General features: G+C 49.1%; 2 protein-coding genes across 3 annotated transcripts; one reads left to right on the top strand and one right to left on the bottom strand.

The window, feature by feature from the left end:
- The first annotated feature begins 81 nt into the window (after positions 1-81).
- On the top strand, positions 82-7,479 carry LOC120955741 (probable phospholipid-transporting ATPase IIA). Of its 2 annotated transcripts, none has more exons than XM_049609958.1 (6): positions 82-707; positions 2,065-2,725; positions 2,799-5,109; positions 5,189-5,318; positions 5,422-5,495; positions 6,247-7,479. In XM_049609958.1, the coding sequence occupies exons 1-6, from the start codon at positions 550-552 to the stop codon at positions 6,378-6,380; spliced, it is 3,468 nt and encodes a 1,155-aa protein (XP_049465915.1). In that variant the 5' UTR covers positions 82-549; the 3' UTR covers positions 6,381-7,479. The 2 variants fall into 2 exon arrangements, with proteins under 2 accessions (XP_049465915.1, XP_040232789.2); XM_040376855.2 differs by lacking the exon at positions 82-707 and adding an exon at positions 1,033-1,544.
- A 58-nt stretch (positions 7,480-7,537) lies between these two features.
- Positions 7,538-15,296, bottom strand: LOC120955742 (transmembrane protease serine 9-like). Its single transcript, XM_040376856.2, has 7 exons — positions 14,554-15,296; positions 9,042-9,781; positions 8,580-8,725; positions 8,373-8,508; positions 8,141-8,285; positions 7,925-8,070; positions 7,538-7,846 (listed from the first exon to the last, which is right to left on the bottom strand). Exons 1-7 carry the CDS (start codon positions 14,663-14,665, stop codon positions 7,688-7,690), a joined length of 1,584 nt encoding a protein of 527 aa, XP_040232790.2. The 5' UTR covers positions 14,666-15,296; the 3' UTR covers positions 7,538-7,687.
- Positions 15,297-16,154: the final 858 nt, after the last annotated feature.

Below are 16,154 nucleotides of genomic sequence, written 5' to 3'. Positions count from 1 at the left end.
CAGTACACGTGTAGTTGCGCCTTTATATTCTATCTGTCAATGAAGAAAAAACAAATCCGCCCGACGTGTAGTCACTGCTATAGTTTTCCTACTGTTTCGGTGTGCGATAAGTGTGTGCCGATAAGAACGCGTTCTCCCTTCTCTGTGTGTTAACAAATCTACCGCAAACCGCTGATTAATCACGCAGCAATAAAAGAAATCAAATCTCCTCTCTCCGACCAGAAAATGCGGGCGTCCGCTGATTGTGCTGCCTGCTGCCGGAATCATTCCCTGTCCCAGCTGCTAGAGTGACCGGAGGGTAGAGTGTTTTTTCTCACCCTCACCACCACCTCAAAAAAACCTCTGCGGTGGTGAAGCGGTGGAGGTCGTTTTCCCACCCACCGTGTGGAGTTTTATTCCTTCCCCGGGCAGTAATGCCATCTGGTACGAATTAATTGCTCGTGTGCATCGTGAGACATCGTGCAACGCAACAGCGAGCAAACCCAAGACCCGTGAATTGCGCACCGAGCTGCGAGGCTCATCCCCCGCGCGGGCCCCGCGAAGGAGAGGATGAATGTAGAACTGCGCGACTTCGAGATTAGTGACTCGGAAACCGAACTGCTCATCGAACCAGCGACTGCCCGGGCCAACCGACTGAACGGCCGTTCGTTTCGCAACCGTCGCCAGGAATCGTTCAAGCTGGGGTCCTTCCTGAAGAAACTGTGCTGGTGAGTAGCAAAGCCTACGCGATAAGGCGAAGTTGTTGTTGTTGGTGGTGGTGGTGGTTGTGGTATCAAGAAAAAAACAGTTCACAAAAAGCGGAAAGGAATGTTCCTAAAGAAAAAAAACGTTGGAATGCATTCGGTCAGTGTGGCTAGCATTCTTTTCCATTCTTTTCCATTCCCCCTGATATTTTCCGCACTTGTTTCATCAGATGATGCGACAGTAGCAACAGCAACAACAAAAAAACAGCAAAATCAAAACATTCTTGTAAACAACACCGTTTCCTTTCTTCATCTGTCAAAACGGCGCAGCGTGCCGGTGTGTGCGTGTCATCATCACACAGCACGCACACAGTCGCGATCTGGTCGCGAAAAAAGCAAAACAGTCAACAAAAAGATAGACAGTTGTTCTTCTTTTTTTTCTCTCTCTTTCCTCCAAACCGAGGGAAACGTCATCCACGGAGTATCGCATTTCTGCTACACTGCTGCTGATTGCGTTTCGCGAAAATTCGTCAAGCAAAAACCCCCGACACCGACTGTTGTTGTGTTCCTGTCCCCGTTTCCCATTGACCCGCACTGTGGATGTGTGGATGGTAGTGTAAGAAAAGGGGTGAAAAGTGAAACAATCCCTCGGCATCGCTGCCGTGACTCTTTATTACGACCGCACAACTCCCCCCCACACACTCCACGGATAGGACAATAAACGGCCACCAAAATTCATGAGCTACAGGTAATCCGGGACGCGATGGAGGACGCCCCACCGCACGGTCACATTCCATCCGCACCGGTCACGAAGGAAACGATACCGCTCATCGAGAAGGCACCGAAGACGCGTTGGTTCAGGTAATGCCCACCCTCCACGGCAGAGGACTGTCGGTCTCCGCAAGCTCCCTTCCGTCCAGAGAAGAAAAGGCCCTCCCGTCGTAGTGCTAGAATGTTGTTCCGGGTGTGCTTGCCTGGTTGGGCTTATCAGTCACCATTAGCTTAGAAGCGGAAGAAGCGTTGTGGGCGAGCGAGGAAAGTGTCATTATTCAGGCCACTCAACACGGGCACGATGAGTCACCATCGGGCGGCGGGTTGGGTTGTAATGTAATTCCGTGATGGAAAGTGCGTTCGTTTGTTGCACAACGAGCTAAAGGCGGAAATGAAATCACCTCCAGCTGATGGGTTGTAAAATTAAGCTTCAAAATTAGTTTAATTTTTCGCTTTCACACCGTAAATACCGATTTTCTATTACGTTTTTTCACGTTCAAGGACTCTGCGCTCGGTTCGTCGTCATTATTTATCGATTTCCTTACCACCTACTTACATGACTTCATTTCTCCTCTTTTTCTCTCTCTGTATCTCCCTCCACTTTCCCTAGCTGCTGGTGCTGGGCCTGGCGAAAATGGTGCGCCTCGAAGGAGCTGAAGCCCCGCACGATCTACATCGGGCGGCCGCTAACGGAAAAGTTCCCGCCGAACGAGATCCGCAATCAGAAGTACAACTTCTTCACCTTTCTGCCGCTGGTGCTGTTCGAGCAGTTCCGGTTCTTTCTCAACCTGTACTTCCTCATCATGGCGGTCAGCCAGTTCATACCGGAGATCCGGATCGGCTACCTGTACACCTACTGGGGTCCGCTCGGGTTCGTGCTGGCGGTGACGATCTGCCGCGAGGCGGTCGACGATCTGCGCCGGCACAAGCGCGATCGGGAGGTTAATTCGCAAAAGTACAAGCGGTTTGTGAGTGCGGACAAACCACCGGAATCGGTATCGTCGTCGAAGCTGCGCGTTGGCGATATCATTATGGTGGAAAAGGATGAGCGAGTGCCGGCCGATTTGATACTGCTGCGTACGAGCGACAAAAGTGGGGCCGTTTTCGTGCGTACCGACATGCTGGACGGGGAGACGGACTGGAAGCTGCGGTTGGCCGTACCGGCAACACAGAAGCTGGCGTCGCATGGGGAGCTGCTGACGGTGAATGCTTCGCTATACGTGGAGAAGCCGCAGCGAGACATTCACACGTTCATCGGGACTTACTCGAAGGTGGGTAGCATCGCTCGGTATCGCAAGATCATTTGTAGTACGGTTTTACTCAACTTTTATCCCTTTTTTTTAGCACGGAGGAACGGAAGATGAAGGTTTGAATGTGGAAAATACGCTGTGGGCAAACACTGTCGTCGCTTCCGGCACGGCCGTCGGGATCGTTATTTACACCGGCAGCGAAACGCGCAGCGTCATGAACAACTCCCAGCCCCGCTCGAAGGTCGGTCTGCTCGATCTGGAAATTAACAATCTCACCAAGGTGCTGTTCTGTGCCGTGATCGGGCTGTCGTTTGCGATGATGTGCCTGAAGGGCTTCAACGGCCCCTGGTACCGGTACATGTTCCGGTTTGTGCTGCTGTTTTCGTACATCATCCCGATCAGCCTGCGGGTGAACCTCGACATGGGCAAAGCCTTTTACTCGTGGCAGATACAGAACGACGACGAAATTAAAGGTACGGTTGTGCGCTCCACCACCATCCCGGAGGAGCTCGGCCGCATGTCGTACCTGCTGACGGATAAAACGGGCACGCTGACGCAAAATGAGATGATATTTAAGAAAATCCACGTCGGTACGGCCGCTTACGGGCGCGACACGTTCCCCATGGTATCGGCCGCCATACAGTCGGTGTATGGGACGCTTTCCGCACCGGCTGATGCTTCACCGGAAGACCACGGATCGGAGTATCAACCCCGGCTGCGCAAACCGGACGGTTGGCGCATCTGGGAGTCGGTGAAAGCGCTCGCCCTCTGTCACAACGTGACGCCCGTGTACGAAAGCAACAACGGCAACGGTGGAAGCGGCTCCATATCGTCCACGTCCGACCGGCGCCAGTCACCGGCGCGTTCCATCTCCGTCGAAAGCCAGGCGGGGGAACCGTCGACCAGCAAGCCAGCGACGACGGAGAAAACCTACCAAGCGTCCAGCCCGGACGAGATCGCGCTGGTCAAGTGGACGGAATCGGTCGGGCTGACGCTGGTGCAGCGCGACCTCAACCACATGACGCTGCAGATCCGCGACGCAACGCACGAGGCGCGCGGCACCAGCATGAACGAGAACGCTTCCATCAACACGACCGTAACGAACCTGTCGGTAAACTCGAAAACCGACCTCAACTCACCCTCGAGCGGGGGCAGTGTAACGTCGCTAAACTCCATCATTGCCGCCGGTGCACCGGGGCTGATGAAGTACCAAATATTGCAAACGTTCCCCTTCACGAGCGAAAACAAGCGCATGGGCATCATCGTGCGCGAGCTGAACGGGGGAGAGATCACCTTCTACCTGAAGGGGGCCGACGTTGTGATGTCCGGCATCGTGCAGTACAACGACTGGCTGGCGGAGGAAAGCGGGAATATGGCACGCGAAGGCCTGCGGACGCTTGTGGTCGCGAAGAAGGTGCTGTCGGAGGAGCAGTACAATGACTTTGTGATGCGTTACAATGCGGCCAAAGTAAGCGTAACGGACCGGGTGGCGAAGGTGGCCGCCGTCATCGAGAGTCTCGAGCGGGAGATGGAGCTGCTCTGTCTGACCGGGGTTGAGGATCGGCTGCAGGATCGGGTACGGCCGACGCTTGAGCTGCTGCGCAATGCTGGCATCAAGATTTGGATGCTGACCGGCGATAAGCTCGAAACGGCCACCTGTATCGCGAAGTCGTCGCACCTGGTCGGACGCAACCAAAGCATACACGTGCTGAAGAGTGTGCTGACCCGCACCGATGCCCATCTGGAGCTGAACCAGTTCCGCCGGAAGCAGGACTGTGCGCTGGTCGTGTCGGGCGAAAGTCTCGAGGTGTGCCTGCAGTACTATCAGCCCGAGTTTATGGAGCTGGCGACGGCCTGTCCGGCGGTGGTGTGCTGTCGCTGCAGCCCCACCCAGAAAGCGCAGGTCGTCTCGCTGATTCAAAAGTACTCGAAAAAGCGCACCTGTGCAGTGGGCGACGGTGGCAACGATGTGAGCATGATCCAGCAAGCCGACGCCGGCATTGGCATTGAGGGGCGCGAAGGAAAGCAAGCGTCGCTGGCGGGCGACTTTAGTATACCGCAGTTCTCGCACATTGCACGGTTGCTGATCGTGCACGGGCGACGATCGTACAAGCGGTCGGCCGCACTGTCCCAGTTCGTCATCCACCGGGGGCTGATCATCTCCACCATGCAGGCCGTCTTTTCGGCCGTCTTCTATCTGTCGTCGGTGGCACTGTACCAGGGCTTTCTGATGGTGGGGTACGCGACGCTCTACACGATGTTTCCGGTGTTTTCGCTCGTGCTCGATCAGGACATTAGTGCGAACATTGCGATCACGTACCCGGAGCTGTACAAGGAGCTGTCGAAGGGGCGCAGCCTGAGCTACAAAACCTTCTTCATGTGGGTGCTGATCAGTATCTATCAAGGTAATGGAGGCGTGGTTAAATGTGTGACAAAGATCGTTAATAGTATGTGTGTTTTTCTCCCCCCCCCCCCCCCCCACAGGCGGTGTGATCATGTACGGTGCGCTGATTCTGTTCGAGGACGAATTTATTCATATCGTGGCAATCAGCTTCTCGGCCCTCATTCTAACGGAGCTGATAATGGTTGCGCTAACCATCCGCACGTGGCACAAGTAAGTCGTTCGATCGTTCGGTGTTTGTTAGGTTGTTGGTGATAAGATAATGGCGTGCTGTGGTTGTTAAAACACAAACAAAAACGATCTTTTCCCGTTCCAGATTGATGGTCATAGCAGAACTGTTCAGTCTTGTGCTTTACATAGTCTCTCTTGCCGTGTTGCATGAATATTTCGGTAAGTATAGACTAGTGATGGGTAGAGTTGACATAAATCCGGAATGGAGGTCTCCGTCCGTCCTCGTAAATCCGTCCCAGCATTATCCGGAGCCGTTTGGAATCATCCAGAGCCGCTCGGAGCCGTCTGGAATCATCCAGAGCCGCTCGGAGTCGCCTGGAGTCGTCTGTAATCGTACGGAGTCATCCAGAGTCTTCCGAAGTCGTCCGGAGTTATCCGAATTTGTCCGGAGTCGGCCAAAGATGGCCAGTGCAATGTTTCAGATGACCTCGGACGACTCTAGACGACTACGGATGACTCCGGAAGACTTCGAATGGCTCCGGACGACTGTGAACAACTCCGGACAACTCCGGGCAACACCGGGCAACTGTGAAGAACTCCGGACAACTACGAACGACTGTGAACAACTCAGCATGACTCCGGGCGACTCTGGATGACTCTGACTCCGGACGACTCTGGATGACTCTGACTCCGGACGACTCTGACTCCAGATGACTCTAGACGATTCCGGACAACTCCGGACGACTCTGGACAACTTCAGATGACTCCAGACAACTCCGGACAACTCCCGACAACTCCGAATCCGGACGACTCCGACACCGACTCCGGGCGAAACTAGTGGTTCCGATATTGCCGGAATCAGATCGTAGTCGTGGGTGCGCTCCAGAGGCCACACCACTAGTATAGTCCCCTCGGGATGGACGATCATTTGCCTAATTTTTCTAATACCTCTCCTCTCCTTTCCTTTCAGACTGGGAGTTCATCTGGTCGTGGGATTTCCTGTGGAAAGTGCTGGTCATCACGCTCGTCTCCTGTCTTCCGCTGTACATTCTAAAATTCCTGCGCAAAAAGTTCTCACCACCGTCGTACTCGAAGCTCTCGTAAACTGTGTGTGTGTGTCTGTCTGTGTCTGCGGCGTACGGTGCGTCACGTTGTTTTTGGTTTTATTTATTTATTTCCTACCTTTTCTGTCAAACAGTCTCGCGCTCGTTGGCGTTTTGGCGGCTCGGCTGGGAGCGCAAAACTTTAAATCACTTCCTTTTACATATTATAAAACGCATATACACTGCATTAGTAATTAGTTCACCGCAAGCTTAGTTAATACTACTAGTGTATCCCGTTTGATGACCGTGTTTTGCCTCAAAGTATTAAACGAAACGGTTTTAGCACGGTTTAAGCTCGAGATCGGAGAGCCAATTGTATGCTTAGGGGGGGTTTCCACTTTAAAACCAATGCGCACTGTATTGTTATGTATACATATATTTACTTTGAACGTGATATTTTCTCCCCCCACTTCAAGCACAGGTCCAGGTGTATGTGTTCTAACCTGTTGGTTTTATCTATCCCTTTTGCTGCACTGGCTGTTGAAGCAAACCGCGAGTGAGAAACAGTGTGCGCAGTGTGTGTTTTTGTGTGATGAGTTGAGGAAGAAAGGAAATATTATTTAAAAACACACACACATTATACAGTCGTCAGTTGTGATCCATGCAGAGAGAAGTAGATCAGCAACAGCAGTGCGCATAATAACAAGAGCAAACATAAAATTTGTTAAAACAACAAAAAACACGGTGTCTAAAAGAATATCAACGCCTTCGGCAGTCGAACGTTAGTTACAGGTTCGCAGATGAACAGTTTTTTAAAAATGATATAAAACCGTAAACCATATTTGAACGTTCATTTTTACTAAAGAGAAGAAGAAACAAAAGGAAGTAACATCATTAAAACAATTAATACGAATATACACGCACACCCAAATCAAACTACACGCAAACCCCACGCAGCATTAAACAAAGAGAAAAAAGGACAAGTCAATAGGAGGAAGGACCTTACCGCAAAACAATGAACCAACCACTATCCTATACTACCAAGCCCCGAGGGCTTGCGACAAACAAGAGTCGAACTGTTTCACTCCAATCGAACGCGGAGGCAGAGAAGAAATCATAAGCAGGCAAAATAAATGAACTAACTAAAGTAAATTAATTAACGCAACGGAGTACGCTCGAAACACTGTTCCGGAATTGAAGAAAGAACCAACCGAACCATTTAGTTTATTCAGTCACTGTTTATTTACGTTTAAAAAAAGTGCTTCTTTTCAAGCGCGATTAAGTGTGGGGTCGAGAAAAAAGGGGCACTTTTGTGAATGGCAATTGTTGTGTGTGTGAGTGTGTGGCACCGGGGAACCGGGAACCGCTTCATGCATCGTTGATGTTTTTCTTAATCCACGGCAGGAAGGCGGTCACCCGTGTGTACACACCCGGATACTGGCCCTTGCCGCAACCGATGCCCCACGAAACGACACCGACCTGCGTCCACTTGCCATCGTTCACCATCAGTGGACCACCCGAGTCACCCTATTTTGGGGGAGAAATGAAAACCATCAATGAAGAACGCTAGCTGAATCGACTGCTCGAAGTCACGTGAACACTTACACTGCACGAATCCTTCGCCGCCTGGCCAGCGCAAAGCATCGTATCGATAATGCCACCCGGTGCGGCCGGCCCGTACTTGATGCGGCACTCATTGTTCGTCCAGATCGGTAGATTCACCTCCTGCAGGATCGCTGGCTGGGGTCCATCTATTGTGAAGATCGTGAAGCAATCATTAGATAAAAAAAGACACAAGATCACACCCCAAATGAGACCTACTTTCTCTCAAACTACCCCAACCGATAACGGTCGCCGTGAGGCCACTGTAAGCTCTCGTGCTGTCCGCGGCCGGGAGGCAGATCGGTCGCACTTGCTTCGTAAACGGTACTGCTTGGTCCATCGTCAGGACGGCCACATCGTTGTACTGGGGGGGGGGGGGGGGGGGGGGGAAAGGGAACAGTATTAGGCACTTCTTAGGCAGATCATCTTCAAGCTGATGCCCTTGGCTTACCAACGTTCTCGAGTCGAAACCGCGATGACGGACGAGTCGCTTAACGCGTCGTTCCACGTGCTGTACCTCCGTGTTGGAGCGGATATTATGATCGCCAAGCTTCACTGACAGACGTGCCACGTCGTAGGAGCTCATACTGTAATGACGAAGCGTAAAGAAGGGAGTGTAAATAGAGTTGGGTTCTAAGAAGCGACATGCTCCACTTACTGGGCAACGCAATGGGCAGCTGTCAGGATGTGGATGCTATCGATCAGCGATCCACCGCAAAACTGGCGTCCATTGTTGAAGAGTCCCGCTATCCAGGGCCACTCGTTCGGGTCCGCATTGTGACCTCCGACGATTCGTTCTGTGTCCTATGGTGGGGGATTTTAGAAGACTTTTAAGTGCGCTTTTAAGATACTTTTGCTAAAAATTGCATACTTGCAGGGTGTTGGGGAGTGTAACCTTTTGTGCACGATCGTTGTCCCCAAAATACCCCGAGCAAGTGATGCAATATTGATTGATTGTCGAACCATTATCGCCCACTGCTTGTTTGTGTGAGCTAAATTATTCCAATCCTTCTCTCACCCCATCTCTCTCTACCTTCGCGAAGAACGCATTAATTGGCCACAATTGCGTCATTCGTCGATGTAACCGTGACAAATCTTCGATCGTTTGTCGTCGACTTACCGGATTGCCATTTTTCACGCCACAGCCAAGATTGGACGGATCGCTCACGACGACGCCGGACGAGGAGGGTGGCAGGGTGGAGATCTCCAGCGGCGGATGGGTCGGTACGGGCGGTGGCCAAACGCCGATCGGTTGGGCCGGTGGCGCCGGCGTCGGTTGATTCGGAACCTGCGGTGGACGGGGTCGGGTTGGCCAGGTGGTCGTCGGCCTTTGGGTCGGTTCGGACGCCGCAGGGTCAACGACGGACGAGACGGTGGTCGGTGCCGGTGGGCCACCGAACGCGGGCGGATGGGTGGCCGGCGTGTGGTCGGGCGGATGGGTCGGAATTGGTGGTGGCCAGCTCGGGTAGTTGTTGTTCTTGTTGGGCGGTTTGTTGGGTTCCGAGCCGAGCCCCGTGCTGGCCGGTGGGGGCAACATCACCCCTGGAGCGGCCTCGATCACCGGGTTAGAGTCGATCGGTAGCGGTGTGATGGGATTGGTACAGCACACACCGAACGCTTGGCGGCCCTGCTCGTTGAAGTAGCTGCAGGTGTCGTAGTTGCCCAGCACCCACGACTCCCAGACGCTCAGATCGGGCACCTTGAAGTAGGGATAGCACTTGCGGAACGAGGTGCAAAAGCCGAGATGGCCCTTGGCGGTTAGGCAGGGGCTGCCGTCGCCGAGCGTCTGCTTCCAGTCGGCATGCGGTACGTGCGCGTTCAGCCACACTTGGCGGGGCTGACGGGGCGGCGGTTGAGCAGCTGTTTGGGAGAGAGCGGAGGGGGGTGACAGAGGAGTCATTTTTAGTTGATTGTTTTTGTTGATGTGTTTGTTTCATGTTATTAACTTCTTATTGTTTTATTATTATTATTATTATTATTATTATTATTATTATTATTATCATTATTATTATTATTATTATTATTATTATTATTAATATTATTATTATTATTATTATTATTATTGTTATTATTATTATCATTATTATTATTATTATTATTATTATTATTATTATTATTATTATTATTATTATTATTATTATTATTATTTTTATTATTATTAGTATTATTATTATTATTATTATTATTATTATTATTATTAGTATTATTATTATTATTATTATTATTATTATTATTATTATTATTATTATTTTACAAATAAGCTGTTTTAATGAGAGTTTATCCTTTTTCTTACTACTTTATCATACTTTATTTTATTTTTCTATTTTTTTCGTCTAATTTACTATAGTTTTTATATTTTAATTGTATTTAATTACATTTGCTCCTATTTATATGGTTCTTTTACCTTTTGTACCTTTGTTCTACACCTTATCATTTAAATTACCGCAAGGACACCGTAAAACCAACTCCCCCATTTCATCCTCTTCTGACGATATTCACCTCAAAACCGCGCCATAAATCACTGTCAAGTGTGGCGCAAGTTATTTCAACCTATCGTCGTTCAATCGATCCACTCGCACACGTCCCAAAATCGGATGCATTTGGGGTTTGGCAAAAACAAACAAACAAACAACCAAAAGTGCACTCCAGAACTGCAACAAAAGCACATAAACGATAAAATAAAACATCACTCGATCGATCGATCGGTTCGGTCGGTCGAAAACAAGAAGAAAAAAAAAGCGTACCGAGAGATAAATATTTGATTTTCTTTGTACTCTTTCCGTCCGTTTTAGTTCGTTTGATTGATATTGTTGTTGCCGTTTGTTGTTTCGTAAAGTTCGTTCACACCTTCGTGGTAGCAGGAGTGGAATAAATTTGCATACCCAAACCAACCAAAAGGGAGAAGCTTTTGGGGGGTTTAGCCGTCCGTGTGTGTAGTGTAGTGTAGTACCAGTGCCGGTCGAAAGGAGAATTAAATGCTTAATCCACCCTACCCCACTGCAGAAGTGCGGGTGGGTTGGTGCAGGGGGATCGGTCAGATCGGAAGAAATGATGATCGATCTGAGAGGTGTCCCATTTGATCGTTGAGTGGCCCGAAATATCAATCAACCGGCTACAAGTCTTCCTTTTTTGCTGTGGAGAATTGGCTATACGCCTTGAACACGTTTGACCTGCGAGGGATTGGAAGCGGGTTTCACCAGACCAGACGATCAGTGGGTTGGGTAGGATTGGAGCAAATAACAGAACAGGGAACGCGCTTGCCATAACCGCATGACCTTAGCACATGTTTCGGTTGTTGTTACAGCTAAAAATGGGGGTATGGGCTAAAAATACAACTCCCGATGGAGTCAATGCCCTCTCTACCAGTGGATCAGGTGGAGAGAAAGGCGAAGCAAGAAGTGGATCAAGTTTCGTAACAGTTGAAATTGACATATTTAATGTGATTGCTAGTGTTTATCTTTGCTACATTTGATTTGATTTGATTCTTATTTGATTATTATTTGATTTCATTCTTATTTTTTTCTTATGATGAAATGACGATCATACATGATCAGACATCGACATGCGACATCGGAGATGTTTACTCAAACTATTCCTCAAAGAGTATGCCTATACCACACATGTCCCGTTAAAACCTTCCAATGATCAACGCGCGATCGCTCACTGTGTGAAACGATCCTCTGTTTTCTCTACTTAGTCTTGCCATCCGGAAAAATGTGCCATTTTCACACCTCACGGCTGCTTGCAGCGAATTTCTTTCTGCATTCCACTCTTCTTCTCTTCGCCCAACTAGATAATCTTGGTGGCTCTCTCCGCTATGCATCCCATAATACCATTATTTGTAGTGCTAATGAGTGCGCCAGCACCCTCGGGAGGGTCATTTAGCCCATTGAAGCAAAAACGACACCGATCGTAAATGAAGACGCTAAATGCTTGCACCAAACCAATAACAGTACTTTCTATGTGCCTCCTGCTGCGAGCAAAATGGTTTGCAAAATAAACTCAACCCAAGAATATGGGCAAGATAAGAGGGGGTTCGTCGCTTGTACACCTTCGGGGTGCGTTTTGCTCGGATCTGCGCGGAAAGGATCGCGAGCAAGCGCGGTGCAATGGTGTTTTCTAAAAACGGGAATAGCATGCTTGTTGGATGGCTCTGGTGACGCTTGCGCACAGCATGACCATCCCACAAAAGGAATTTATGTGTCAGCCCCTGTATCAGCCAGAGCCAAACAATCGCCATTGTGTGCCTGGGTGCGTGTACTGGGGGCGGGTAATCAATTTTACTAGCCTCATGGCATGATGCTTTTCCTACGTTTCTTTCACTTCGCTTCGCTTCTTGGCCGCCTTTCATTGAGCCCCTTTTTCTAATAGAAGGATGTTAATTAAGAATTTCCTTCGCTGCTGTTGGTCGTAGTGTGGTGCTACCCGCCCGGTAAAGGCAACACCATTAGCGGGGCCCTGTAATTAGTTGTTAGCAGGGGCACATTAACCGATTAATGCGTTTGATGGATTGCTGCCTCTTGCTAGCGATGGGCGTGTTGCAGGTCGAGAGAATTTATGTTACAAACGCTGGGCGATGGTGCAACGAACTGATGGACAGAAAGCTTTCTCTATCAGTCCCCTTTCTTTTAATAACAATCCCCCGTAGATTTGTAAGCAGATTGCATACATTTAGGCTGCTAAAAAAAGATACTTAGTATCTTAGTATTTCTTGGTTAGTATTTTTACAATTTCACGTTCATATTGATCTTCTTTTTGACGCACTTTGCACACACCGCTTAACCATAGTGTCACACAATCCTACACACACACTCTTCATTGCCCGTCCAGTGGCATGTGGCGCGTAGACCGGCCCCGGGGACATTCTCGCCGAGTTTGCGTACCTGATCGGAATCGACTATGTGGCGCATGGAAAGTAATAAACACCCAGCCCCCACCACTGGCCTCTATGCTGCTGCTGCTGCCCCGTTACAATTAGATTTACGCGCGCGCCATGTGGACCCGTACCCGTAGTCAGTCAGTAATGTAATCTGACGGTCTCTCGGTTGGCACGCGGATGACACATTTCGCAAGGTGCTGCAATCCTGGAATCGGGTACCAGGGTTTTCCCGTTTTGCCTGGCTGCTCGCTTGTCCCTCCCCCCTCCTCCCCTCCCCTCATGGAGCTACTTGTCCCATTTCTCGTCCGTTTGCGCCCTTTGTCACATGTGGCCCGTGGAAAGGGACACACAGCCCGGGACACGGTACACGGCGCGGAATGTTTAATGGGTTTGTTTTTGTTTATTTTCGGGTATGGTTAAGTATCTTTCTCTTTCGTTATTTTTTGTCGAAAGCGGAAATTGCTGCACGATGACGTGGTCACGTTTTTCATGATGAATAATTCACCACTGTCTGTGGAGCTGTTTGCAGACGAATCTGTTACAATTTCGCACTAAACAGTGTACTACTTTTTTCTTTTTTTTCGCTCTCTCTCTTTCTCTTTATGCTCTTCTTCTTCATTACCGTACACTTGAGCTTCTGCTGGGGATAGAACAGGCTAAGATTCTTAGATCATGCCTTCCCCCAAAACCGGTACCTACCGGTTTGCGTTTTGCAATTGTTCTCCACCAAAGCTGTCCTCGGCCTTCTTCGGCACCATGCTCCATACCAGCTCTATGTGCCTGCTTATGTGCGTGTGTGTTTGTATGTGTGTGTTTGAACCAGTTCTTGGTGGGTCCTGTCCTGTTCCACCCAGCACCATGATCAAAATGTCAAGCCTAAATGGCAGAACCGTCGCTACAAGATACTACTGCATGTGTACTCGCTAGCCCGCCTGCTCCCTTCGCCCTCCCACCAGTGCACGGCAGATCCTGATCGACGGCCAATCGCTTCTTTGTTGAGACACTTTTCAACGCCTTTGTCACGTCTTTGGTTCTCGATGCCTGCCCGTTGTGATTAGCAAGGCGAAGAACGTTCCGACGAGAAACGCTCCCGGGGACCCCAGAGCAGTGTGGTCCGTTTGGGCGGTGTTGCAGTGGTTCAATGCTCTTGGATAAATCAAAGTAGCAAGCAGCAAAAAGTGCAAAAAACAGAAAGAACGTGCCGTGAAACTACGCAGTACACTTTAACGAAGCGGTTGTATGCAGTGAAGCAATGCACTATTTCAGCGAGGAAGGTCTGAGGACCATCAGAGATCGTTCAAGATAAGAATTGTAAGTTAGGAAACATTTTTAAATTAATCTTTTTTTTATTTAAGCATCTATCATTTATCGATCAAGTGCAGGCTAATTGATTTTGTTTATCACAAAAAATCCTATTAAAATCAATAAAGCACTGGTAGGTTCCTTTCCTTTGCGAGCGTTGCAGTCTTTTGAAACCACCTAAATGCGCCAAATAAGCGACAAACTACAATCTCAATCATGTACGCACTGATCGGTTCCTTTCCTCCACCAGCGTTGAAGTCTTTCGAAGTGTCACGCACCACCTAAGCGACAAACTGCAATCCCAATCAAGTACGCACTGACAGGTTCGTTTCCTCTGCCAGCGTTGAAGTCTTTGGAAGTCAGTCATTAACCAGCACCAGCATACAAGCGACGAACCCACTTTTTAAATCCAATATTTACATACTGCAGATGTGTATTGGCGTCACATTACCTTCAATTACAACGGTATCATCAGGCGCATTTGGCTCACTTTCATCCACACTTGCCACAACAGTGGCCGACAAGCACACGGCAACGGCGAAAATCACACGTACCGACGGCATTGTGCCGACGCGCCGAGTACGTCACCACAAACCACCACCACCACCACCACGTTTCCTCGCTCTATCTGTGTTGCACCACTTTCACCACCACTGTAAATGCACTTGTTTATTAATCTGCTTCAAATTTGATGAATAGTTTCCGGACCAAAAGTCGACACACCCGAGAACCACTGAAGAATCACTTTCAGTCTGCTCTCTCTCTCTCTCTCTCTCTCTCTCTCTGGTTAAAGAATCGAAAACCGCGAGCCGGAAAAGTGTCCCGCCGTGGTGGACGGTGTCCGTGACATTGACTCGCGACCGTTTGAAATTGAACTGTAATGCGGCCAGCTTATTGATGACCGTTTTATATAGACACGGGCCACCGGCCAGCCGCACAAGACACAGCACACGCACACACAAACACACCCAAGAGAATCCACGATCCACCGGGTCCACACCTTTCCTCGCGTCTTCCCTGTTGGACCTCTACCGACCGATCGTTCCCTGTTCTTCCCTGGGTTTGTGTGTTGGTGTGGAGGTGAGCTTCCCTCACTAAACTCCCCGCACTCAGGGGGAGCCAGGGCAGGGGTCGGGTACCCCGGGAATGTTGTGTCCCCCTGTCGGGAATGCTTCCATTCTGCTCACCCGGTCTTCTCCCGCGTGTTCAGCTAGCGCACGCGTACGTAAAGGTTGGGCGAACCAGCACCACAACGCTGCTCGCGTGCTTTGGTGCGTGTGTAATCGAACGAAACGTCGACTTTGGCGACAACTCGTAGGGTAGCACGCGCGAACGTGTGTGGTCACGCAAGAACCGTACTGCGGGCAGCAGACGCCCCTTCCCGTAGTAGAAGCTTACGGATCATCCACCTTACCTTACTCCCCGTTTATTCCGGTGGGTTTGGTTGATGGGGATTGAAGGCTACACTGCAGGGAACAAATGTAACGGTAAGATGAGTAAAATGGACAAACAAATATGATAATTAACACATGCAAATATATAATTAAGTGAGAACGTAGAAAAGCTTTATAAGCAATGTAAGAATAACTAAAAGATTATGAAAAGAGAGAACAAAAAAAAAATAAATGAAAAGAAGTATAAAAACAGTACATGAGTAATTGAAAAAGGAATAAATATAATTTGATGTTGAATAGAAGCTGAATAAATCATTAACATAAAACGAAAAAAAAAATACAAAAAAAACAATAGATTGATGAAAACAACGTTTGATACTTATAATAACTAATATAAAAGGAGTAGGGAAAAAACAGTTTTAATCCAATGTCCATCCCTGTACAAGAGCAACTCTGTGATATTTCACTTGTTTTAACCCACAAGAACACCAGCTACCTTCGTCCGCCTTCACAACCCTTCTTCTTCTTCTTCTTCTTCACCTGTTCTCTAAGGCTTTAATGGTCTTTAAGCCGCCCGAAGCTCGTACGTTCGTTCCTCACTGGCCTCACGTTCAACGGCTCCAGAGCATCTGGACAACTCTGTCATTGTACCCATTTT

The sequence above is a fragment of the Anopheles coluzzii genome, chromosome 3 (genome assembly GCF_943734685.1).
Source record: "Anopheles coluzzii chromosome 3, AcolN3, whole genome shotgun sequence".
NCBI lineage: Eukaryota > Metazoa > Arthropoda > Insecta > Diptera > Culicidae > Anopheles > Anopheles coluzzii.
This window is presented reverse-complemented; position numbering and strand designations above follow the sequence as displayed.